General features: G+C 33.9%; 1 protein-coding gene across 3 annotated transcripts in view; it reads left to right on the top strand.

The window, feature by feature from the left end:
• The window catches only part of LOC106460006 (solute carrier organic anion transporter family member 4A1-like), a 119,963-nt gene that overhangs the window by 81,736 nt on the left and 10,857 nt on the right, over positions 1-27,370 (top strand). For all 3 annotated transcript variants that reach the window (XM_013919690.2, XM_022386893.1, XM_022386889.1), the window contains 2 exons: positions 21,216-21,315; positions 22,523-22,644. In XM_013919690.2, the coding sequence (XP_013775144.1) occupies positions 21,216-21,315; positions 22,523-22,644 (222 nt within the window). The remainder of the gene's footprint in view (positions 1-21,215; positions 21,316-22,522; positions 22,645-27,370) is intronic.

The raw sequence follows: 27,370 nt of genomic DNA, 5'->3' as shown, positions 1-27,370 counted from the left end.
AGATAGCCCTCGTGTAGCTTTGCGCGAAATTCCAAAACAAACAAACAAACAATAAAATACATCATAAGAACCACTAAAATGTTTAAATTTTCGCAAAATATGTTCAAAATCCTATTGCCTACTGAACGAAATTAGCCTAAGTTAAACCCTAAAAGTAATAAAATTGTTTAACTAACTATGAGAACCGTGATAGTTTCTTATTATATTTATAACCATATTATACTTCAATAACCATCAAGATGTTTCTACTAATGCATCTAGGTGACCCAGTGGCGAGTATGCGGCTTATAACGTTAAATATTTTGTTTCTATATCCGAGATGGAAGGAGCACAAATAGCCTATTGTGTAGCTATATTTTTAACAACAAACAAACAATTTTATACTAATATATACTTCCCAAAAATATTTGACTTTTGAATAAATATTAAAGCAAAAAGCTAAAATAATTTTCATATTTTTTCTTTAGTGAAATTAATGCGAGTGAATTTCAACTTAATGCATATTGTTGTAGGTAATATTTTTCTTAATTCAAAAAATTGCATTGTTGTTTCGCCAAAGAAAGTTTTGGTGTCATATAATCAGCGTGTAGGTTAATATCTGGAATTTTCTTGAGAACTTAGGAAATGTTTTGGCAGTATAAAAACGCGAATTAGGCTAGAGTAGATTGAGTTATAGAGTTTGTTAGTCAGTTTGTCTGTTATTGTGTAAGTCAATTACTCAGTTCTGTGCTGTAAATATTGAGTTTGTGTTTAAAGGAAGTACTAGAGGTGAATGGATGGAGTAATGAACAAAAAGCTATTCATCTTGATGTTCATTTAAAAGGCCCACCTTTAACAACATTAAGTAAACCTTCCCACAGAAAGTCATAACAACTGACAAGCATTAGTGGCCACGTAATGAAACACTTTTGGGGTGTCACATCAGGAGGAAGCTTTCTAAAATTTAGGATTAGCGTAAGTAAACGGGACAAGACCTTAATCAAAATTGCTGAAGATCTGCAAAGACTGACTTAAATGTCTTATTCAGATTCTCCAGATGAAATTATGGGTTTATTGGCATGTTCATAGATTTCATAGGAGGTGAGGATATGCAAGTTAGGCTAAAGAAGTATATTAACAGTTTTAAAGGAAGCTGTTCATTTGGCACTGGAACTTGAGTTAATCAAAGTTGCAGATAAAGATCAAAAGTACCATCCAGGAATTATAGGATCGTAAGATCAAATTGTGTGGAAGCATCAACTCTCTCTTATGGAAGTTTAAAAGAACTCAAAGGATTAATTCGATAACTAGTTACTAGGAATGGAAGAAGTCGGCCATAGGATATTAAGCGTTTCAACTTCAACGTCAAAGGACATATTGTCAGGACCTGTAGACAAAAGCTTCTGTGAAATATACGTTGCTCCCAAAAGAAGAAGGAAAAATCGAATGGCTATAAGTGTGAAAACATTGGCATAACAGCCAAGATTGTGACGAATCAACAATACCCTTAGGATGAGTCCAAGAGCCGAAACTGGTCCAAGGAACAACAACAAATTAACCAGACGTTAGTAGACAGTAATTCCTGGGTCAGTCTACCTCAGTTGGGATAAGGACATTGTTATTTAAATACAGCGCTATACAATATGTTGATTAACATTGGAACTACATCAATCATTGTTTGATCCAATCTGGTAATGAAAAGTGCTTCTCTACACAATGCAATGCGTGGGTAATTAGCATCGAGAAAGAGTATATATTGGGAATAAACTTCATGCGAAAACGTAGATGTGACTTTAGGCCAGGAACTACTTCCGAAAATTACAGTGTCGGAGGTTGATTTTCTAGTGAGAATAATGGGAGCAGTTATTACACCACCAAGAATTGAATTACTAGTCCAAGGACTCATTAGGAACAACTTTAAATCCAGTGACTGAAGAATGATAGAACCAAACTCTTCACATTGTGTGACCAGTGTTGTGAAGGTCGTCAACTTATTAATGCCACAGATTTTATGGCTTGTTCATAGAATTCCAATATCCATTATACAGCGGAAGACATTATTTAGGCCAGGCAATAAAATAAAATCTCATAATATTGATACTACAAACCCAATATGTCAGTTGGCCAAACGACTCCCAGTTGCAAAACATACTAATGCTCCCAAAGAAATAGAAGTCATGTAAAAACAAGTAGTAATAGAACTGAGTACTTGTGTTGGGATATCCCTCGTACTTTTGAAGAATAGGGAGGGGTCCACAAAGATGACCAGAAGGTGAATGAAGGATCCTTACCCATCGCTATGGAATAACTATTTTGGATGCTTTATCGAGGTCAAAATTATTTTCAGCATTGGATCTAGAGAATGGTTACAGGCAAGTGTAAGGCGAAAAAACAGCCTTTACTGCAGGTAATGAGTTATGACAATTTGTTGTGTTGCCCATTTAGATTATATGGTACACCTGTTACATTTGAATGACTCATGGAATGTGTTCTCTCTGGATGATCGCGATTGTAACACTCATGAACTTAGGTTAGATGAAATGATGGTTTTGTTGGAATGCAACCAGTTCATAAATGCCCTATGATGTAAAGATATGTAAGTTAGTCTAAAGCAAAGTAGATGTACATATTTAAAGGAAGCTCTCCAATTGGTAGTGGAACTTGGATAAATTAAATTTGTAGATGAACAACAAAAGCATCATCCAGGAATTACGGAAGCTTAGAAGAACTCAAATGGAAGAAGTCAACCACAGGATATTAGACGTAACTACTGCAACGTAAAAGGACATATTGTCAGGATCCTGTAGACAAAAACTCGTAAGAAATAAACATTGCTTCCATAGGGTGACAGAAAAATGGAATGACTATAAGTGTGAAAAACATATACATAACAGCCAAGATTGTGACCAATAAACATCTATGTAATTAAAAGAATAATGTGGGGGGGGGAAGCTTTATAAACTTGAATGAATTATGCAAAAATCAAATTAAGAGAAGGGAAGTACAAACGATATTACCATATGTATGTGGGAAGCTTTTTAAACTTCTTTAAATTATGCACAAATAAAAGTAGGGAAGGATTGAAGATGTCACCTTGTGCGTAAGGGAGGGGGTGGGTGTAGATAGTACGATGCATTGTGAAAGGAAAAGATATTGGGAGAATGAGTCTGTCATGACTGAGAGACCCACCTCGGAGAGTAGTGTTTATGGTGTGAAAGTTTTGTGTTTGAATTTCTTCATTTGTTTATCGATACTTAGAATATTCGTACCGTTACCCTGTTCAGTTTTAATACTTGCCACGATACCCAAGATCTGAAAACATCACTATACCTGGTGTCTTTTAGTAGGTAAGTAGTTCTGTTCATCATTTTTGATCACACCATTCGACTCAAAGTGTCTTATGTACTAGAGATGTTTAGTGGGTATCACGTGTTGTGGAATAGGTTTAACCTGTCAGGTCACCACTTGTACTTTTGAAGAAGATGGGCCCACTAAGTTTTATATGCACAACTAAAAGTTGAATGAAGGATGTCTACCATTTGCTAAAGAATATCTCTACTCTGGATGGTTTATCTGAGAAAAAATGTTTTTCATCTTTGGATCTGAAGAGTAGTCATAGGCATGTACAATTTGAAAAAAAGCCGTCGTTTTATTGTTCATCGTACACCTACTATATTTGAATGACTAATGGAATATGTTCTCTCTGGACTACCGTGGAATGTTATACTAATGAACTCTGATGATATAATAACATGGAAGATATCTTTGTTGGAACTTTTGATGTGCTAAGAAAAGTTGCAAATTGTTTGAGGAAAGAGGACCTTAAGCTGAATTCCAAGAAGTTTGAGTTTCCTGTGACACATATTCAACATTCAGTGGAGAGGGAGGGTGTATAGACTCAACCAAGTGCAGAATTGATTAACACCAGAACTCAAATGAGGTACGAAGGTTTCTTGCATTGTGCTCCTACAATCTCACTTTTTTAAAATCATTCTTTGAAATAGCTCGACTTCTACGCAAATTAATAGAAAAATCAAATAAGTTCTGCTAAATTTCTGACTACAGACAAATATTCAACAAGCTGAAGAAAGGGGTAACCATTTTTTCGGTACTAGCATACTAAGCCCTCGAAGACCCATTCATAATAGAAACAGATATAAGTGATTTTGCATTGGGAGCAGTGTCATCACAAGTACAATTTAGAAAAGAACGTTATTGCCTACGTTAGTGAGGCAGTTAATTTTGCATATGAAAGTATTGTACATCTCTGAACTAGCTACTAAATGTTAAACAGTGTTAAAATGGGAATCATAGAAATAATAAAGATAACCAACCTGATATGCAACAGAACAGAATCCAAGATGTGACATCCACAGCTAATTGTGAACTGATATGGTCCAACATTCAACTGAAAGATGTTTAGGCAAGAAGATACGAGTCTGAAGCTAATTATTAATTGAATGCGGAATGTATATCACAATGACCCTTGTGTCAAACATTGGCTCATTACATCCTACGAAAAGGGTTCATATGTCAAAAATGGTGGGTAGAAAATATGGCTTCATTTGGTACTTCCAACACTGGGCACTTGGGTGTTATAAAGGCACTGGAGAGAATAACAAAACATTTAAGGACAACAGGGCCTGTTGGTCCATCTAAATCTCGTACACTAGACTATTAAAAAAACCTCAAAACCATCTATTATCATTCAAAATTTTATCAAGCCTTCCCTTAAACTCCCTAAAATTCACTGCTTCCACCATATTTCGAGGCAACCCATTCCAAAGATCAACCACCCTGAAAGAAAAATAAAATTGCCTTAGCTGAAAATGACTCGTACCCTGCCAAGACCTATATTTCTTTCCCCTAGTCTTACCATTCTCACCATTACGTACGAAAAAAAATGATGATGCAGCGACACTATCAGTTATTCCCTTCAAAACCTTAAACATATCAGTCAGATCCTTTCTAATTTAATTTTTTAAAAAGAAAAACCAAAGATCTTAATCCGTTCTCGTATGAAAACCTTCCCAACCCAAATATCTTCCTGAGTTGTAAGGGAGCCTATACCGAGACATAAAAATGCCGGCACCAGAGAGCATTATGGGAGGGAAGTTCAAAGAAGTCACGTGACTTAATAGTTCCACAAAGTGACGCTAGAGGGTTGATGATGTGTTACTATGAGTAGATAGTTCCAAAGTTTGTTGCTATGTTAGATATTTCCAAAACGTAGGAGTGGGCGATTTGATCATCTGCGCTGCGCGAGCATATGTTTGTTATGTGATTATTTTTCGTGTCAAGCTGTGTCATGTTATATAATTATTTTACCATTGTTCTTAAAACGATATTAATTTCTGTACTATAGTTAGTGTTAACTTGAGAGTTTCACTTCATTAAGAATAATAAACAAAATATTTGAACATATAAAATTAATTCTTTCGCCTTGTGCTACTATAAATGTTCCAACTGAATGAATATGTGTATTTAATACTATCGATTAATTAATACAGTCGCTGAAGATGGAATGTGAATATTCCGAAACGTCCGAAGAATATACGTACATTACCGAAAACAAAGTGTCGAATTTTTGCTATTACCGTCGTGTTACTGATAATTGTGAAATTAATATTTTTATGTATTACGGACTGACTCATTTTTATGACGTCACATGACCTCCCGGTCTCAGTGGCTAACCTCCTCACCCTTTGATGTTCCTTTCTCCTTCCTGCCGTTAATATTATCGATGTAGCTTTCTTCTGAACCCTTTCCAACAATTCGGTATCCTTCCTAAGCTAAGAAGCCAAGATTGAATACGATACTCCCCATGTGGCCTAACCAACAACCTATACAATAAAACTATAACCTCTAGACTTTGTAGTCAGTGTTTCTGTAGATACAACTTAAATCCTATTTGTCATACCACTAGCAACAACACATTGCGTGGATGGCTTAAGAGACTGATCAACTATAACTGCAAGATTCTTTTCTTCCATGACACCTTTAAGATTATTCCCATTAAAATTATGCTTTTAATTCAAATTTTGATAATCCACATGCATCGCCTTGCATTTATATTAAAATATAAAGCCATTTGGCATCTGCCATTTATTCACCCAAACTCTTCTAAAAATCTGAATATTTTTGTAAAGCATCTTCATCCTTCTACTCACAGCCAGTAACACGAGTTTAATATTATCAGCAAATTTAAGTGATTGATTGATCATTCCTTCGTCTGTGTCACTGATGTACATCGGAAAAAGCAAAAGTCCTAACAACCCCGAGGTATCCACTTGTGATATTAATACAGTTAGGCTGAACACCTAATCTGCTTTCTTCCATCCAGGCCCGGCATGACCAGGTGGTTAGGGCGCTCGACTCGCAATCTGCAGGTCGCGGATTCGAATCCCCGGCACATCAAATATGCTCGCCCTTTTAGCCGTGGGGGCGTTATAATGTGACGGTCAATCCCACTATTCGTTGGTAAAAGAGTAGCCCAAGAGTTGGCGGTGGGTGGTGATGACTAGCTGCCTCCCCTCTAGTCTTACACTGCTAAATTAGGGACGGCTAGCGCGGATAGCCCTCGTGTAGCTTTGCGCGAAATTCAAAACAACAACAATATTTTATCCAACTAATTTATATTAAATGAACAAACTTATCCTCTACATCTACAGAATTCTTTTTAAGTAAGTCTATTATGTGGTACTTTCTCAAATGTTTTCTGAAAATCCGGATACACCAAATCCACACCCTTAGTCTTCTGCATAAGCAGTCACCTGTTCAAAGAATGTTAAAAGATTATTAAAGGTAGAATTTCCCTAGTGAAATCATATTGACCATCAAACAAAATTTTACACATTGTAAATGACTTTACAAAGCATCTTTTATCAGACTTTCAAAAACGTTTCCAATCATGTTGATACTTTTTATCACCTCCCTTGAAAATAGGAGTAACATTAGTCAAATTCCAATCCTCTGCCAACTATTCAAGGAATTACAAAAGTAGTAGCAAGTGGTTCACATATCTAATCGTTAACCTCATCCAAAACCCTTGGGGAAATATAATCTGTCCCAGGATCCTTGTCATTCTTTAAACTTACCAATTATTTCTTAAAAGGCACAGAACTAATCTGATCATTTTGCTCCATCTTGTTTCCATCTAGCAACTGTTGAGGACGAGCAATATTCCTAAAATCTTCATTAGCCATATCATAATCATCATATGTTAGCCTTCTTTTACTATAACTTAAGAAGCCTACTCCCATTCTAACATTTTGCTTTCTTTTTATGTATTGAAAGAAATTTTTACTTTTTACATTTTCAGTGAACCCTTTTTTTTCGTATGCTCTTTTTCGACTCCGCAATTTCCGGTTTGACCAACTCTTTTTATCTTCTATAATCCTTTAAGACTCTCGTTCTAACAACCAATTTAAAATTCTTAAATTAATGATGTTTTTCCTTAATTTTATTCCTTATACTTTTGTGAGCCAACCTGATGGTTTACTTGCTACTACTTTTTTTTTTATCTTGAATATTTAAAAATTAATTTTTAAAACTGTTCCACATTCTATTTCGTTAATATTGTAGTTGCAGTAGAATTCATAAACCTTATAAATTCTGATTCGGAAGAAACAAAGAAAAGTTTAAAAAATATTCGTAAAACTTTAAAAAGAAGTTCGTACCAGTTGAAAACTGACCGCATACAAGTTTGGAGTAGAAAGGTAGAAATCAATTAAATTGTTCGTCGAAAATTTCAGTAAAAATATAATAAAGAATAAGAAAATAATATTTACCACTACCAGTTGAATGGTGCAATAAATATTAGTATATATGGTTATTAATGTGTTTTTTGGAAGTGTATGGGATTTAGAATTTTAGAAGTGTGCTCTTTATCAATGCATAAATGTTATACATTATTTTCTTTTAAGTTAATATTTAGAGAAAAATGTGTATTGGTTTATGCTGAATGGTCATGCGCACGCGGAACATAAATATGCAAAGTATTAAATTGTAGTATTATGTAAGGGTAAGGTGTGAATAGAAAAAATAGTTTCAGACCTATGTTTTGATGCCGTTTAACTTCTACACATGCAAGGTTTTAAAGTTTTAATTAATCATTATTGGAATTAATCCTTATTGTTAATTCCAGCATCAGACTGTCTAAACTTGGGCCTGCGCATTATTTTCGTTAAAAACAAGAGTTCAGTTAGAGAATATACTGTACTAGGGGAATGAAAAATAGGATTGTCTGAATATTGCCTTTGGGACAGTTTTAAATAGTTTTATTGGTTGAACAACATTGGCACCATCTGGGGAACATTGGCGTGTTTGAATATTTTTTCATTACATTTACGCGCACGACATGTGGTGGGTGAACATTTTATTTTTATAACTTATATTCTTCTGTTGCTGTAGCTCGTGTTTTGGAATACAGACAGTGAGGCTGACGTGTGCTTTACGTGACTGTGACAATTAACTGCGAATCTGTAAATGTAGAAGTTCTTGTGTGTGTGTGTGTAAATGTTAAAAGCCATGTAGGCTCCAGCCAAAAATAAACCTAACTCAAAATTATGAAGTCATGATTAACTTGCTGCTTAATTCAAATTTTGACAACTCAGCTCTGTATTGAATTTTATTCCGCACGTGACGTTATGTTTTAAAGAGCTCATCAAGTCTTCCAAGGTTTGTTTTTAGTAGTTAAAGTTTCAGAATGGTAACATGGTTACTACAGTGACTGATCGTTTAAAGAACTGCTAAGATATTTTAGATAAAACAATAGCTTATTGAGATATTAAGTTTCACTCTGAAAATCAATTAATTAAATAGATGTCCCGAACTGTGTCTTCTCTGTTTCTGCCCCCAAAAGGAATTCTATGATCTAAGCGTGACTTGGCTTTAATAGTGTTGTAAGTGTACTCGTAACACTTGTTTCGAGTGTGAACCTCACGCCACAGCTATCTCAACACCATCGTGTCATTAGAAAAAGACCCTATCACTTACTCTCTGACTATGATAAATGAGTTGAGTGTTTCCGCTTGTCACTGACCTGTCAGTTTAGGCCTACTGATGGCTAGTACTGTCCATTTATTTACTACGGACATAGTTGTGTATTTCCTTTAGGCTGTAAGTGCTAGACCACATGATTAAGCTCTGTTTCACTGTTAGGTAAGGCATGATAATCTAATAGCAGGAAATTACCCAGTATTAGGATATAAAGGATTGAAAATGGCCTAGTTTCTCGCGACTGCAGTTAAAGTGATTACAATGAAAATAGGCAAGACTTGTCAGGTACGAACTGCGTATAAACGTTTGTTAGCTTGAACATTTGTAGAGTTCAATAATGCAGTAAGTATGTTCTCCAACAGTGAAATGTTTCGGGGAATGTTTATATATGTATTAGGGGAAATAAAATATTGCTAAATAAAAAGTTATTTAGGGATGGCTACTGAACTTGAAAGAAGTGAACCAAACAATATAGGGATAGAATTGGACATATCACTTGATCCTGCTAATTATAGCTTATCAGACTAAGCTGTCTCGACTTAACATGGTAAATAAAATTTCTACATTACTGACTTCTTCACTTTATCTATCGAAACCTTGGTGTTTGAATATAATCTCAGCTTTCATCATTATACTATTTGTTTAGTCAACTTTATAATACTACTTTTATGATTATCTTACAGTAGACTAACATTTTACGATTGAAAATTCTGGTTGTGTTTGTTTTACCAGTAAGAAAGCCAGTAATGTTAGGATTTTGTTATCCATGTAAAGTCGAGACGGCTTAGTCTGATATATGATCATTAGCCGGATCAAGTGATATGTCCACTTCCGTCCCTCTCATGTTTGGTTCCTTTTTTCAAGTTCAGTAGCCAGCCCTACATAGTTTTTTATTTAGTGATAATTTTTTCCTAATACTTGTTTGTTTATCTTTTTTTATATAACATTGCGTACGTGGGTTACTAGGTTATAGTGTATTCTAAAGCTTTATAACGTTTGCATAAAATAATAATAAAATAGGTAGTCAAAAATCGCGAAGACTGTTTTACCCTATAAAATGATGATAAGATTGTAGTTACTGCTAGAAATATCTAAGCATTGTGCTTGTTGAAGAAAAATGATGATGATGAACGAAAATAAGAAATCTCGGTTTTGGCTATTCGCTGGTTTTTGACATTGGGACGTTCTGGATAGCTGAAAAGCGGCATATACACCGGAGATAGAGCGACTGTACCAGGTAGCTCTTTATAACTAGTTTCGGATAACCTGAAAGAAGAAAATCCAGATGACTTTTGTGTTGCTTTAATACAAGCGTCCGTGCCATCTCTACATAGAGAGTGCTGGTGCACTCTCCGATACCACGTTCTATTCTTAATTAATTTAAGAAGGGTTCAACAAACATATCCCACGACGTAGCATTCCTAACCAGACTTTATAAGTAAAACTAAAATAATGAAATTACATACTGATTTGCTTAATTGATTTACACGCAATAGAAGTTGAGCACCAGCCAAAACACACCCCTCTCCTTCTCCCTAATTATGGAGTCCCGTCGCAGCACGTTCGTCAGTGCGCAATCCAAGTGGCGTGACGTCATTCATAATTTCAAACTACCGAATATGAGGCAACCAACCGGAAGCAAACACTTTTACTTTATTACTTTTTATTGTGTGTGTTTGTGTGTTTAAATATATTGTTAATAATACCAAGTACCAAAGTAAATACGACTATTTTAGCAGTGTTACTTCTATCATTAGTATTATACACTTAAAAAGGTTGGCGAAAGCTCTCTTCCCTCCAGTAATTTCTTTAACTTTCTGATAATAATAATATTAACTTCAACTTAATTTAATTAGCATCTGTCCTTTTTACATTTTGAATGACAAAAGAAATTTACCAAGCCAAAATCTTGCCTTTGCTGAATTACGTGCTATATCATACATTAAATATTGTGTATTACACTTTAAATATTATATGCAATCATATGTTGTGTTATTTTGTACATTAAATGTTATAGTAATAATATAAAAAATAATTATATCTATATATGAAATATTTAAAATTTTGCCATTTGTTAAGGGAAAGCTAAAAATACAAATTGTGGGAGTATGTATCTTCATTTCTAGGCCTAATATTGCCAATTTATACTTAACTATACAGTAACAATATGCCACGAAACAACAACAGCAACAAAAAGTAATTTTTATGTTTTAACGTAAAAACACGCTCTGTACACCGCAGGGAATTGAGCACTGGATTCTAGCGTTGTAAGTATGTAAACTTACTGATGACCCACCGAATAGCATGAAGTTCGAACCAGTCTTGTTAAAAAAATTCGTGAATTACCTACTCCAGGTTTTAATGAGAAATAAATAACGTTCTTATCCGTGTTAAATTCCATGTGATAATTTGAATTACTCACTTCAGACTTCAGTAATGATAAAAAAAATAGATTTCCTAATAGTTTTTGTGTTGCGGCAACTTGCATAAATATAGCCAAAAAAGTAGTAATTTTTCTAATATTTGCAAAATGCCATCTGTCAATATCGGTGACTATAGGTTTGTCGTAATTTTTATTGCCAAAAGAATGCTAATACTTTGGGCAAGTTTTACTTCATATTTTTATGTACCCGTTGGACGAGTAACTGATTTCAAACTGTTTGCTAAATGTTTTGCGTGATTGTTTTACTATCCGTTGAGTAACTAAATTTAATTGTAACCTGTAGCTTGTAAGATGTTTTTTGTAAATTAGATTGTTCTGCACAATAAACTTAACTGGTGTCATTAAGTAATTTCTGAATATATGATTTTGGTGAAGAAATAAAATTGTGCGTAAGTGAGAGATTCTATTACAAATATATGAAGAATTCAAACGCCCCAAATGGTATATATATATATATATATATATATCACGCAATGAGTGGGATAATGATCGTAATTAATGGAACGAGTATCTAAATGCCAACAATCGTTTTAATTAAGTACACTTAAAATTTCCCTTGAGATATAAATGCAAATGTCCTATATAATTATTCCTTTATTAGGCTAAGTGTTATTTCCAAGATGTTGGTAAAAAGTGGATGGTGATATCTTTATAGATAATACACTTGGTATACTTAATCGCTGTCGGCGTAATTAACTCTTCCACACAAAAATTCTGCTTCTCGGAACTGTAATTTATTAAAGTTTTTCTATGACCGAGTGTAACAGCAATTTAACGAAACGCGCGCGCGCACACACATGCACACATGTTATTAACATGAGATAAATATATTCTCGGAAAACAAATACATAATACAAATTACAGTCAACGGCCTGTGATACGTACGAGAGTCGAAGACTAAACATTCGTGAAGTTCATGCTTTAGCTAGTATCATACATGATGTATCACGTTACAGGAAAGCAAAATGAACCAGACCAGATAGTAATATATCTTCTGTCAACGATTGTTATGATAACAATTAAGTTAGGTACTGTTTAATCAGGTTTACCAATGCTCGTCGCAAATAACTGAGGTAGTGCTGTACCCTTTAGCTTTTTGATTACTTTTTTAGCATGCACTGTACATTGTTTTTTATATACGTTCAGATAATGTCCATATCTTTAAAAAGATTCCACAGACCATAATAAAAAAGAGGAATAAGCCACTGGAATACAATGAAAAACAAATCACTTTGTTTTCGGCTATCCGTCCCTAATTTTCAACTGATAAACTATGAAGGCAACTAGTCAACAATACCCTCTACCAACTTAGTCTACTCTTGTCTGATCGAATAGTAGGATTTGACTGTCACATTTATAACGTATTCACGCCCGAAAGTTTGGAGCGTGATTGTTTATTTATTTAGTTTTTTGTAGGTTTTGATTGGTAACGGAACGGAAATGCTGACCGCAGATCCATAGTCACTGTGTCACTCTCGGACCCAAATCGCTTGGATTTGTTGGTTTACACTACAGACAATTTATTTATCAAAATCTTGATTCAAAATGTTTTTAGAATTACACAAAGACTAGATATTTAATGTCTCCCAATTGTATCTCATCTATGATATTACCAGGTGGCAGTATTATCTGAAAAACGAGATTCATTTCGAGTTAACTATTGCAAAACCATTACAAAAAATTCATAATTGTGGAAAAACACAGAGCGAATTTTTGTAATCAGAAATTACCTTAATGCATTCTGTAAGTCGTCTTGATCTATAATATGGAACTAAGCTTGACAATAAGTTAATTGGTAATGCATTATCGTTGTGTGTTTGAATTTTGATCATTCCTCGTATGCACATCTTTCGTGTAATAATCGAGATTCCGTTGATAGAACGATCGGGCGTGGTTTCTTGGCTAGCTTGCTCCGGCTGTGTGTTAGATATATACGACTCTTTAAGTTTAATGCGAGTGTTAAATTACGTTTTTTAGAAGCAATAGTTTATCGCAAGTTTGTTTACGTAATTGTTTACGAATCATACGCTGTGTAGTTCAAAAATAGTTCTGAATTGGTGATTGTTATATTATTCCGTCATGTTACTAGAACCTTTCGAGTTTTTCTCGTTGTTTTCATTGAGTTTTATGGCATCATAATATATCGTAGGTGTGTAACGTTTTAAATCTCTGTCAGGGTATAAATACGCGTCGAAAATTTAGTTCGAAAGTTAGATCTAGAATGCGTGATTATGAGTTTAGCCATTCAGAACGTATGGTGGTGATTTTAAAGTGAAATTATCACAGATTGTATTGTAATAACAGAGTAGAGAAAAATAATTCGTCTTGTCAATTGTGTTCTAAAGTAATTAAATCAGCCTGTGTGGACAATTATTCAAATCTCTGGATACAACTGTGATAACCAACAGTGTAACGGACATTTGTATATACGTTTGACTTGTTTTGATATAATATTTTAAAACTAAATGACTGTGTGCTGTTTGTTTATTGTTGAAATTTATAGCCAGCAAGTCGCAGACACCTACCGTAAATAATCTGGCCCAAACATAAAACTTGACACTGTGAAACTGAAGATTCATGGTTCGCTCTCAGATCTTGAGAGCTGTCGGTGCGATTTAAGAATGACCGTCATATCTCACTATTTGGTCAGAGAAAAGTAGCTCAAGAGTTGGCGGTATATGTTGTTGATCATCTGCCTTCCCTCCAGTCTATTACTTCAATATTAGGGATGGCTAGGACAAACAGTTTTTTGTATATAGCTTTGTGCGAAATGTTTGTAACAAACACACGTACTATTGTTAAGAATAATGCAATAATTTCAAATATTAATTAAGTTTGCTTTTGTATTGAAACATTTATTATTATATTATTTATGAAAAAATCTGAACTATGAAATATAGTTCTCAAACGACTAGATTATAAGAAAACTACTAACTTCAATAATGTATATGTTGTCGCGTGAAAAATATTTCATATTCATACAGTTTAACTTTATAAAAAGTAAAGAGAATTTGCATTTTCCTCGAAGTGACTTCTATGGGTTATTTCTCCGGGTATGCTTACAATATCTGTTATGCAACTTCGTCGACATATTGAGATCAGAGTATGATTTTGTGCTTACTCTGTGTAATTTTTAGCTTCATAAAATATGCATCACTGCTTAATCTTTTTACTGTTTAGTAGCTGTAGGCGTTTTAAAGAGAAAACTGCTATTCCATAGATTAAAAAGTTTTGAGAATACATGAGCTAAAGGAAATCAAAATCTCCACAATTGCGTTACGAGGTTTTGATTGGAAATTAGTTTTTGTCATAAAGATCCACTTTATATTTGAAAAGAACTTCTATTAGTAAAAACTAATTCACTGTTTAATTTGTATAGTGAATGTTCTTGCAGTGGAGGAGCTTCTTGTAGGATGACCTTCCTGTGATGATAATAAATTATGCTTAAATCTTATCAACGTTACTTAGATAAATCCTTGATCTGTCCAAAGCAACGAATAATTTCCATCTGTTACTAACAGTTGATTTTTGTAACGCATCCTGCTGTTCGTCGTTTTGTAAATTTGACTTGGAAAAAGCTGTTGCGTATGTGATTTTTTTTTCACTCGAGACAAGCTCATCATCCATCATAATTGTATCCGGTATTTTAGTTGGCATGAATTGTGATTTAGTGACAATCTTCTGTCTACTGCCATATTTTAATTGTGAGAAATATCATGAACAGTCATTGGAAGGGACAGTAACGTATTTTTTTAACACCTCCGATTTTTCATGTAGGAGTTGTGTAGTATATAACTCGGTCTTCTCCCTGTGCATGAAATGATGTTGAGGTGTAAGAAACAGAATCATCTGATATTGTACATCTTTCACATGCTTAGTGCCAACCAAAAAATTATTACTGATGACAGAAATTTTCGCACTCAAGTGGCTCGGCGGTAAGTCTAAAGACTTTTGACGATAAGAAACAGGTTTTGATACCCGTGGTGGGCACAGCACAAATAGTCCACTGTGTTGCTTTGTGCTTAACAATAAAGAAACAGACGTTTTTTTGATATTTCTTTTTCTGTATTTGTTTATCACACCGTATAAAGCTTTTTTTTTTTTGTAATATAGGTTATTGTTTTCTTAGTGCAAAGCTACACAATGGGCTTGTCTTCACTCTTCCACTGCGAGAATCGAACCCTGGAGTTTAGCATTGTAAGTACACAAACTTACCGCTGACCCACTGGTGGGAGGTTAATATAAGTAAAACGCAAACATTATGCATTAAAGATCGTGATTGTATTTGATACAATATTTTATTTACAATTTTACATTTTGTTTTGCACTTAACACATTTTTCATTAATTTAGTTATATGAGTTAATAAGTAAGGTCATTTCCTAACCTCAATAGTCGAAAATTCACGGCATTAAATTCAAAAAACGTTTTGTGCAAAAATGTAGCAAAAAATATGTACTGAGTTTAGTGTTGCAATGTCTGTACCTGGTTAGCGGTTTAGACATTAACATATGTACATGGTAGCTTAAATTTACAAATACCATTTCTTTACAGTTTTTTTATTCTTGTGGCAAATTAGTGAGTTTTACTTACATTGATTGACTTTCTCCCGAAATATTGCGAATCACAGGTATACATATGTGTGTGTATACTGTTGCAAAATGTTGTAAGGTCGAGAAGAACGAGCCAAGATCACAAATGACGTACGTGTGACTTCTTGGGGAGAAAGTTGTGGTTGCAATGAACAACAGTAGATACTAAAGCACACAGCAGCTAAATATAATCAGTAGCATGTTTAATTAAATTACACGATCTTAACATACTTAAAAACCTAAAATCGAAAAATAAATGCAAGCAACAACTTCTGAAACAAAGTTACGAATAAGAATGAATCAAATTTACTTTTGAAAAAATATTCAAGCAAAAACCGCAAAGCATAATCTAAACAGAAAAATAGTAATTCACATTTTGACACCTGGTTGACTATACGATAGGTAAAATTAAGATTTGCTTATCAATTTAAAGTCCCCACAGACCCAAAACTAAATATCTTTTTCACGATACCCGTTACATGTACGATTACAGTCGGTAGAAGAATAAAGTTGAAACTTTTGTTGATTCTAAAAAGTTTCTACTAGTTCTAGAAGATTGGTTTGTACTGCGTGAAAAAATATACTGCAGTTCTGTTGTTAAAGTTTCCTTTATTACCTTTTATTTGAACTAGCTATACATTTGATGTAATTACATTTTAAGTATAAAGTATTTTTATAGATAATTTACTGTATAGCATACTTCTTTTTTAAAGTACTGATTTTTCATTTTCCCTTCGAGTCCTTATGAGTGGAACATATCGGTGAATGCAAGAACGGCAGGAATATGGCTTTTTATTTTCTGCTGTTTTTAGGGATTACACTCAATCCTAAAACTACTTATTTCTGGCATCTGTTTACATTTTGTTTTAAAATGAATATTACTTTCCCCCAAAAAATATGGCATTGTAATTTTACAAATAGTAGGAAACTGGTTTGTGCTGGTAGAAAATTAACTTCATATATTTTTCTTTTTTTTTAAATAAAGTAAATTACCCCATTATTGCGTTGTACTATTGCTTCAATTACCTTAGTGCGCTACCAGTGCATGCTCATTTTAGGGTTCATATTTTATAAAAGTCGCTGGCAGCTGGAGCTCTCCTCGTTTAGGACCCACCCCTCAACTCTTTTTCCTCAGCTGCGTTTCCTCTCTGCTCCCAGTGGCACAGCGGCATGTCTGCGGACTTGCAACGCTAGAAACGGGGTTTCGATACCCGTGGTGAGCTAAGCACAGATAGCCCATTGTGTAGCTTTGTGCTTAACTACAAACAAACAAACATCTTCTAGAGCATTGGGATGAAAGATTAGCCAGAGTCTCAAAAATACAATAACGTGCTTTGACAAAACATTTGAGCTAAACTGTACACTTTTCATGCTAGCTTGGTTGCTAAGAGAGATGTAAAAACATCTGATGATAAAAGCGATTTCATTAAAAGCTACCACCTTCCATCAATATCGGCTCTTCAGTCCTCTCGGTTACCCAAAAAAAACAAATTCATCAGTGTTGTAACATGTTATTATCCACCTCTTGTTTAATTATACATACACATTTTAGAATACACGTATTGTTTGAGAAAGAAGTAGATGGTGAAAGTTAGGGCCAGTGATATTATAAGAATGTAATAATGTAAAGTTTTGTGTGTGTTAAGATAAGTGTAAAATTACAAAGAAACAACCTGTCAATTCGCTTTCTGATCACATAATACACACGATATTACCAAAAATACAAGGATAACACACTCCCAGTTAGCAATAAGCCAGTTATCATTAAGTTTCCATACAACTTCTATCGTGTTCTACTGGGTAAGGTTATAAGGATCAACAACTGCTACAAAAAATCAGTTGGAATCAATAACTCTCGAGAAATGGGTATGGTTATTGGATGCAGAATTAGTCATTTGAGTTTCTAAGACATTTTGCAGTAAAATGCAGTGTGTGTGTGTGTGTGTTTAATGTTCAAAAGAACTGGAAACTAATAGACCCGATAACTTAGAATTTCAACTAAATTTTGGGGTAAACTTGTAGTATGTTATAAAATGAAACCTTATAGTTGGCGTGAAGCTCATCTCCCAGAACTTCAACTAAATTTAGGACTACAAGCCAGCATATACATTGTACGTACGAGTTTAATGGACGGGTTGCAACTCAATAGCTGGGTTTGACTACAACTTAATTTGGGACATGATTGTGTCGCACTAAAGGTTAAGGAATGGTGGAATAATATCTATATATGAATTGCCTTTGATGATTTTGGATTAAATATGAATAAAATAAACGTAATGCTTTGTTATATAATAATGTTCTATATAACGTTTTAATGTCAGAGTGTTGGGATTCTATAGGGAGAAGTCACATCGTTTTCAGCATGTTAGTACGCTATCTCATGTAGCACGTTTTCATATTTATTTATTGCCATGCTTAGTCCAGAATACCAACTTGAATTGCTATGAACAAATGTTGGATGTTGTGGAATGATATCCAAGGTATAGAAAAATCTAAAATATTTCTACCCTTAAAACTCTTTTTGCAAGATGACGACAGAGTTAAATCTATGATTAACATCAGGGGAAGGACTATTTCTTATTATAAATGAGAATGCATCTTCTAAAAGTGTGGTGTCAAGAATTATTTTGGTAATACAGTGTCTGAAGCATGTACAGCTGTTTCAAATATTTTTTTCTCGTAAAAGGTACCAGTAAGTATAACACAAATGCCCAACAACTTTTGGGGTAATTTTTTGTTCTTTCTTTGAGTACTTAGCATTCAGAAAATTAAGCTTTATCGACCCACTGGAAAATATTTCAAATCAGGTTTGTAGCATGTTATATTCGAGGCATTAGATCAAGTTCTTGGAATATTTCTTAGGTAAAGGACGAAATTTTTCATTTAGTGTTGTTATTCTAGTGAAGAAACCGGCCTATAAAAATTTTCCCAGCGTTTTTACATACTCATCTCAATTTTCCATTTAAGGTTATTCATTGGCAGGTTTTGTTGTATGAGGCCGGATTCTTTACAGTAGTTGTTTGTGGCTTGTTGGCGATAAATCTGAACAATAAACAAACAGCACACCATCCACTTTTTTAAAATATTATATCAAAAAAAATCAAACGTATATACAAATGTTCGTTACACTGTTGGTTATCACAGTTATATCCAGAACTCTAAATAATTCTTTTTCTTTCGTCAAAGTCCGCACAGTCTGGTTCATTTACTTAAGTACACAATTTTGACAAGACAAATTCTTCTTCGATACTCTGTTATTACGATACAATCTGTGATAATTTCGCTTTAAAAATGTACCCGCTAAACTCTCAATCACGCAGTCGAGATCTATCTTTCGAACTAAATTGTGTGTGTGTGTGCTTTATAGCAAAGGCACTTTGGGCCATCCGCTGTGTCTACCGAGGAGAATCGAACCCCTTATTTTAGTTTTGTAATTACGTAGACTTACCGCTGCTCCACCAGGGGACTCATAATAAATATTCGACCCTATTTATACCCCGCCAGAGGTCTAGAACGTTCCACAAACTACTAGATATTATGATGCAATAATACTCAATCAAAACAACGAGAAAAACAAAGAAGATTCTATTAACATGACGCAATAGTATAACTATTGAATATATAATTATTGAACTACACAATGTATGATTCGTAAACAGTTATGTAAACAAACCTGCGATAAACTGTCGCTTCTAAAAATAACTAAATTTAACCCTCGTGTTATATAAATATCAAAATCGTAAGTTTCACATTAAATTTAAACGGAAACACTCATGTATATTTAACATTCATATAATTAAATAAACACTAACCAAAAACTCTTAATGGAGAAGACATGAAATGCAGTAATTGTTAATCCCAAATTTCAGATAAATAACCGTACATTGCTAAATAATTTAGATAATGATTAAAAACATCGTTAAACGGAGGATTGGAAGGACCTTGGACACTACAATATTTACAATTATTCGCCATATGGAATTGTACATTATAAGAAACTAATTGCAGAAGAATATATCATTGTTCGGAGTCCTAAGATAAACATAGAAACTATTTTTAAGGACAAAAACATCACAATTAATTAACAAACAATGTAGTAAGTATAGTGAAAATTCGATTTCGTAATGTAGGTACTCATGATATTTGAAGCATTTATATTCCTTTTAAATTATTTATAATTAACATACAGGATTCGGCTATGTTTGAGCTAACTGTTTTAAACGAACTGTTATTGGTGAGATAACTTTACGCAGATAGTGTAAAAGTTTCGATAGAAACTTTTTGAAGCATGTAATACATACATAAATGTCTTAAGTTTACACATACATATTAGAATTTATCAACTGTCTTCAAATAACCAAACCAAGTATCAGATAGTTGCCTAGAAATTGAAATTTCGTTGAAAAATATCACTGGGTACTTCTTAAATTTGACGAAGAGAATGGGTTGGCCGAAACGACCGTTTAGGAATAACACAAACCTAGTTATTCTCGATTTCATATTTATTGTTAAACCGTTAAAGTTGCATCTAAGTCTGTCGTATTTTGAGCAATGGATCTAAGAATTGAAGAGATATGATTGCTAACAAATGCAAGGTTTAATACATATTTCGCAAACCAAACATTACTTTGCTCTATTTTAGAAGATAAGATATAGTTTACAGCAATAAGACCTTTTCCTCCTGATGATAAGACAGGCTGTAAAAGCAGCTTATAGTGGAATGCTCATTGAGGGCTGTATATTGTATGATTGACTCTTATTAAGCTCGTTTTTTACGAATATTGTGTAATTTTGGTATTATAGGTTCGCATTGTACATCTAAAAATAAATACAGCGTTAAGAAAGGTATTTTGTTGTCGCATTCATTTTACGCTAGTAGTTATATTCTTTAGCATTCCTGAAAATGTATCTTTAAATGGCTTAATACGTGTGTCTGTTGACAACAAATTAGCCTTGACCCCATTTGGTGAATTATCGCATTTAGGATAAACTGCAACTTTGGTGTCGATATTTATTACTGAAAATTTTCCTCTAACTTTTAACTAATGAATATAAGTCTCCGACATAATGTCTCCAGTATGTATATATCTGTTGGTTAGTAAATTACAGCTACTTTTTATGCATTTAATATCCCCGACTTGAAATGACTATTGATTGTATTGTGTAAGATATACTACTGATTTAAACATGCACGTTTTACAGGCATCTATTACACCATGGCTATCATCGGACCAGCTCTTGGTTACATCCTGGGTGGCCAGTTTCTAGAAATCTACACAGATATAGGAGTAGATCCGGCCGAGTGAGTAATGAATAGTATTCTTTAAATAGAAATATTTATTTTGCTGATTATTTGCATTTATACATAATAAATATATTTAACAAAATAACATTTTCAGGTATTGTGATTTTGTCGTAGCACTGTCATTTATTGTTTACACGCTCAAAGCACAGGGAAACAGGGGGCAGATCCAAATGTCGATCCTCGTGTGTCACTCCTTTGGAGGGCTCTAATGGTGCATGCTAGGTTACGTGACATATTTTGCTCCAATTTTAAGTAGGTACACACAAATAAAGGTTCAGATGAAACTCCCGCAGTCTCTTTCTTACCTGCTAGTTTCTATTTTACTACCTACTAATCAATTTTCTCTGGAGTTTTCAACGTTATAGAAAGTAGTTAAACCTACTCAGATCATTGTATAACTTGTAGACCTTCAGAATGTCTGAAAACATTTTTAGTCTCTTTACACTGACTTAATGCTTTAGGTGTTATTAAGTTATACTTTTGATTGTAAAGAACTCGGTACAGTGTAAGATATGATCAGTTATATTTTAAATGTCAGTTGTTTAATTGTTCACCTTTATAATACATTATATAATACGTATTGAACAGAATAACAAGGAGCTTTTCTTAGTTATACATTTTTTTCTATTACATGAACGTCTCAGTAAAATTTCCTTTTTTTTACTTCTATTGACCATATTTAACATGAAATAGCTCAATTAGTAAAAAAGCTTAAATGAAATGTTATTTTTATTTTAAACTATTTATTCCTATTGTTTATTTTACAAGTTAAATCTAGATGTTTAATAGTTATCTGAAACTTTCGTATTGCACACGAGAGGGCGTTTAAAGAATCTGCGCTTTAGATCTTTTTGTTAAAAAAAGCTGTAACTTACTCATGTAAACTCGCCTGTCGAAGGTTCCAATACTGGGGCTGAAAGGTAATCAAACAAGCTAAAAGACGTAGAGAAATGTCAGTGAGACATATATTTTATAAGATTATTTGTTTAATGTCTGTGATAGAAACATTCACATGATATATGCAATAGTACTTAGTAAATTTTATTTTCTGAGAGACAGTGTCAATTAATGTCATTTACTCAAAAATAACTGCAAATAAAATTCATTTTGAAATATATTTTGCTTTTTGTCTCTCTCTCTCTCTCTCTCTATATATATATATATATATATATATCATTAAACTGAATATCACGTTTCCTTACAGGCACGGCCTAACATCAGCCAGTAGCGTGTGGGTGGGAGCTTGGTGGCTAGGATTTCTCTTCGCCGCTGGTGTCGGTTTTCTTGTTGCCATCCCAATCGGTGCTTTTCCCAAGTTGTTACCAGGTGAAGATATTATCTGTGGTTTTAAGGTCATCATAACACTGTTGTTAATCGCTAACTCTTTAAAAATTCAACAGAAACGAGGGTGTACGTGCTAAAGTTATAGCATGTGAAGTTGTATTCTATATATATATTCATCTGATATCTGAATCTGTCATCGCCAAGAGATCCTTTCTTATTCGCTACACACATCAACCATTCTTTTTTGATGTTTTGTTTTGGAGCTAACACAAACATAGACGCTTATAAGATTTTACAGTATTTTACCCGTTTACACTTGTAGAAAATCATACTTTCCCAAGTTTTACACATAGAGTTCTAATGTCATAATAAATTTGTAAAGTTTTTTATTATTTCATGTTGTTTTCTGTTACAGTAATTAAAATTTGTTTATCTAGGTAAAAAAAGATTTTCAGTTTTGCTTTTTCGTATAATATCTTATTATTTTGATGTTTTTTATCTTAAACAAGTGAAACTTTTTGTAATGTGTTAATGCATTAAGGAATTTATATAATATGAAAAACTTTAAACCATTATAATACGAAAACATCCATTTTTCTCTATCTGCTCTTTACCTACTAACTTACCTATTTATCATTGTGTTAAATATATCTAAATGTAAGTATGGATTACAAAGACATGAGTCAAAGAATAAATTTTATACTGGACTTCAATTCAAATCTACACTATATTACTGGTTTCCAACTATGTTTCAGTGCGGGCAACTTCATGAAGTGCCCCTACAATAATAAATGGGCCTGGCATGGCCTGATGGTTAGGGCGTTCAACTCGTAATCAGTGGGTTGGGATCGAATCCTAAACCGAATATGCTCGCCCTTTCTGCCGCGGGATATTATGATTAAAGAGTTGGTGGAGAGTGATGTTGACAAAGTGCCTTCTTTCTCTAGTCTGTCACTTCAAAATTAGGGACAGCTGGCGTAGGTAACCATCTAAAAGCTTGCGCGAAAAATTCAATAAACAAACAGTTATAGGTGTATTACAAGTTTGTGATACTAGTTGCAATTTTTTAGTAAATAATCACAATATAATTAAAACTATTGTAATAAACATCATATTAGACTCAAGAGTGTCTTCCACATTATCCTTCATTTTATTCTTCATTGGTTTCCAATACTTGCCAGATTTCGGCTTGTGGTATTCTCAGGTACACTGATGACTTTGCAGGTAAAAATAGTAACTGCATATAACAGAAGGAACGACAAAATGTTATGCAAAATTTAACTAAATTTCTGTGTATGTATGTGTGTGTGTGTGTTTTGTTTTTGTCTCTCTCTTGACCGAAGTCTGCCTGTTGTTTTATTGGACTCTTCTTACTTTCTTTTTTCTACCAGCATACTCTGCTGTCTCTTCCAAGCAGCTTTCATGTATTAGTACAATAAATGTCAAAGGAAATATCTTTTCTACTGATTATTACTATTGGCAAAATTTTGCACAAGTAAACAGTAATAGAGCTTTAAAATTGTAGTTCACAGATTAAATATTAGTAATTTATCTGGAAGATTCTTACTTTTTTATGTATTGCTATGGTCAATGAAATAGGAAGAGCCGAAGATGGTTGAAATGATATTGTACGACGGGCAACATTTGTTTCGTTCATAAACAAATAAATAATCCATTCAAAGATGTAAAAAAATCATCCTTTTCACTATTTTTGCTGTCTCGTCGAGTCGAGGTACTTCTATCCGCCATGCATGTGTCAAAAAATACCACCACATAGCTATAGAATCTACATAGTGTGGTAGACATCCAGCTATACCACGAACTCTTTTGTAAAGAAAAAAAAATAAGTGGTACCAGAGGGAAGTGACTCAGGACAATGAGTAACTAGAACACAAGCAATCTAGCCATATTTAACATGGTCAAGTGCGGCCTAGGATTAGCGTGCCAAACTGTAGATCTGAGGTATCGTGTTTCACTGAAAAAATGAAGTAAAACGATCTCCGCAATGTTGGGCTATGGATGCATTGAAACAGTGACGGTTTCTATCCCACTATTCAATTAGAATATCCCACGAGTTGGTGGTGGGTGTTGTTGACTATCAGACTTCGAAATTGGGGATGGTTAAAGTATATATCCCTTGTATAGCTTTGCGCAAAATTCAACCAAAAACAACCGTAATCTTCAAAGAGCAGTCATACAGATATTGCCCTGATATTCTTATACAGTTTCCCGTATGTTAGATTGTATCTTAGATGAACGCCTTCGAAGGACATGGTTAAACAACTAAAAAAACAAAGGTCCGTTGAAGCTACACATGGAGACTTGATAGATATGTGGTTGAAAGGGACAAGTGTGATTCCAATTTCTTCGGCCATCTTTCTTCTGAAAACGGCAGTTAATTTCTGTGTATGACTGGAAGTTTAACTTTTGGTTTAAAGTTTAACTTCACGAACTTCAAATCCTTGTTTATTATCTTGATAATGATAGCAAGAGATATGCACAGCTTCATTGGAATGGGTATTAGTTGGGTCGGAGTATTATCTTTCCTAAACAATAGTTTTCACTTTGAAGATGAATGCGATTAATTCTGGTTGTCTTCCACTGATTTCGTGGTCTTTGCTCTTTTAAACTTCGCTGTGTGAATTTTCCGCTTTGTTTAAAACGTTGTATCCTTCAGCTCTACTGTACATCGCTTAGCTTAATCACCGTACGAATATTTCTCTTCGAAAAGCCACGAATTAATTTTTGTAGATATTTTAGGCTCACAGCACAACTGCCTTTTATATGTGGGACAAATATTTGTCTATCACGTGAAAATAGTTCTAGAAACATCACGAAACTGATCTAATCTGTATAATTCGTAAATGAACCTTTGTATCTCAAAAGCTGCCAATATTTATGCTCAATGTAAGGAAGCACTATACCAAGACATGTATATATGAGGGGTGTCCGAAAAATTCGTGGTCCGACCTTAAAAAAAAAAGAAACACTGATTCAACTATGATTTATTTTTCAACATAATCTAATCCTGAGTCTACACACTTGCTCTAAGGCCTTTATGCCCTTCTGAACGATTTCTTATTTTTGGTCCTCTGTCCATGACTGGACGGTATGTACGACATCATCACCCCTCTGAACTCTTCGACCTTTTAGAAAGATTTTAAGGTTGGAAAAAAAGAGTACAAAAGGTCGCTTGGAGCTAAATCTGGTGAGTAAGTAGGTAGTTGCGTATTTCGAAGCCAGCATCATGGATAGCGTTCAAACCAACACACGATTTGTGAGATGGCCATTGTCCCTATGGAATAGTACACCTTTTTTTAGCAATCATCTTCTGTTTTCTTTGACCTCTTTATGCACATTGTTGATTAAAGATGCATAGTAATCTCCTGTAACGGTTTGACCCCTTTCCGAATAATCAAGTAGTAAAACACCCTTGGCATCGCAAAAAAATTATGCCATGACCTTCCCACCAGAGGGCTGCGATTTGAACATCTGCATTCTGAATTTGCATTTTTGTTCCAGAGTCGAAGTGATGTACCCTCGTTTCATTAATTGATACAAATCTATTGAAACATTTGAAGTAAGTGTTGTATTTCAACGACACGGATCAGTTTCTGCTCAGGTGACAACATTTTTGGAACCACGCTTAAACTCGGTTCATCACTTTTTCATTGTTGAATATGCAGGATCACCTTCTAATGTTTTTTCAATGTTCTGGTGGGTTTCTTCCTGTGTCATTTTCTTTTAAAAAATATTAGATCAAGCATGAAGCTTGACCTTCTCCATGATTTCCATTCAAAAATCTGCAACACATAAAATAGCTCTTTAAGTAAAATGTTACGTGCTGTTTACTCATAAAAGGTTCAGACTTTATGTTTGTCAGAAAAAGTCGCACATTCCGGTTTTTGTCAACCACGAACTTTTCGGACAGCCCTCGTGTGTGTGTATATATACGTATATATATTATATTTTAATTGAGTACATTTCAAATCTCTAGCAAAACTACAAGAAGTAAATATGAAAGGCGATAATTTTTATATAAATATTAAATAAAATATATTAAACAGCAAAGGACTAAAGGAACTCTTAAAATTGTGAATACAGAATGACCCTATAAAACGTAGTAAAGTGTTGAATTAAAACTATCTTCGTCTGTTTACAACACCACAGGAAAAATAATTATGCAATACAAGCTGAGGTATCCGTCCTTTGTCGGGGTTACGAACTTAAGTAAATTTGTGGGGGTGGATGCTATGATAAATAACACAGAAATCTTAACTTTCACATAATCTACTAATAATATAACATATTATTGCAGTATTTATTATTACCTCACCAAAGGTTTTGTATGAGTTGTCCTTCCACAATGTTTTACGTTGTTAATCAATTGACGGTTATTGGCCGTAGAAGTGTTTTACTGGCTGAAGTTGTAAGGTCACGGGTCAAATTAGGAAGTGGGTACAACTCAAGAGACGGCTCATCATCTCAGCCTTATGGTGACTGTTGGAGTAGAAACTTCATTTTAGATTATGTATTATTGCAATAGTGGGGGCAATTTTTTTTATTGCATTCCTCCATATAAAATGCTAGCACATTCTCCGAGACATACAAGATTTGTGTGCTCTCCCCCGCACTGTGTGTATGTTGTGTTATAGAAAATTTAGTACGTTTTATTTATTTTGGTGTAAGGACGTAGCGCAATCTCCGAATGTAGTTAACGTTAACATACGTCAAAGATAATAATTACTCAATAACAGTAATGATGATG

Source organism: Limulus polyphemus, unplaced genomic scaffold, assembly GCF_000517525.1.
Source record: "Limulus polyphemus unplaced genomic scaffold, Limulus_polyphemus-2.1.2 Scaffold31, whole genome shotgun sequence".
Classification (NCBI taxonomy): Eukaryota; Metazoa; Arthropoda; class Merostomata; order Xiphosura; family Limulidae; genus Limulus; species Limulus polyphemus.
Note: the sequence above shows the minus strand (reverse complement) of the source record. Positions and strands in the feature narration are given on the sequence as shown.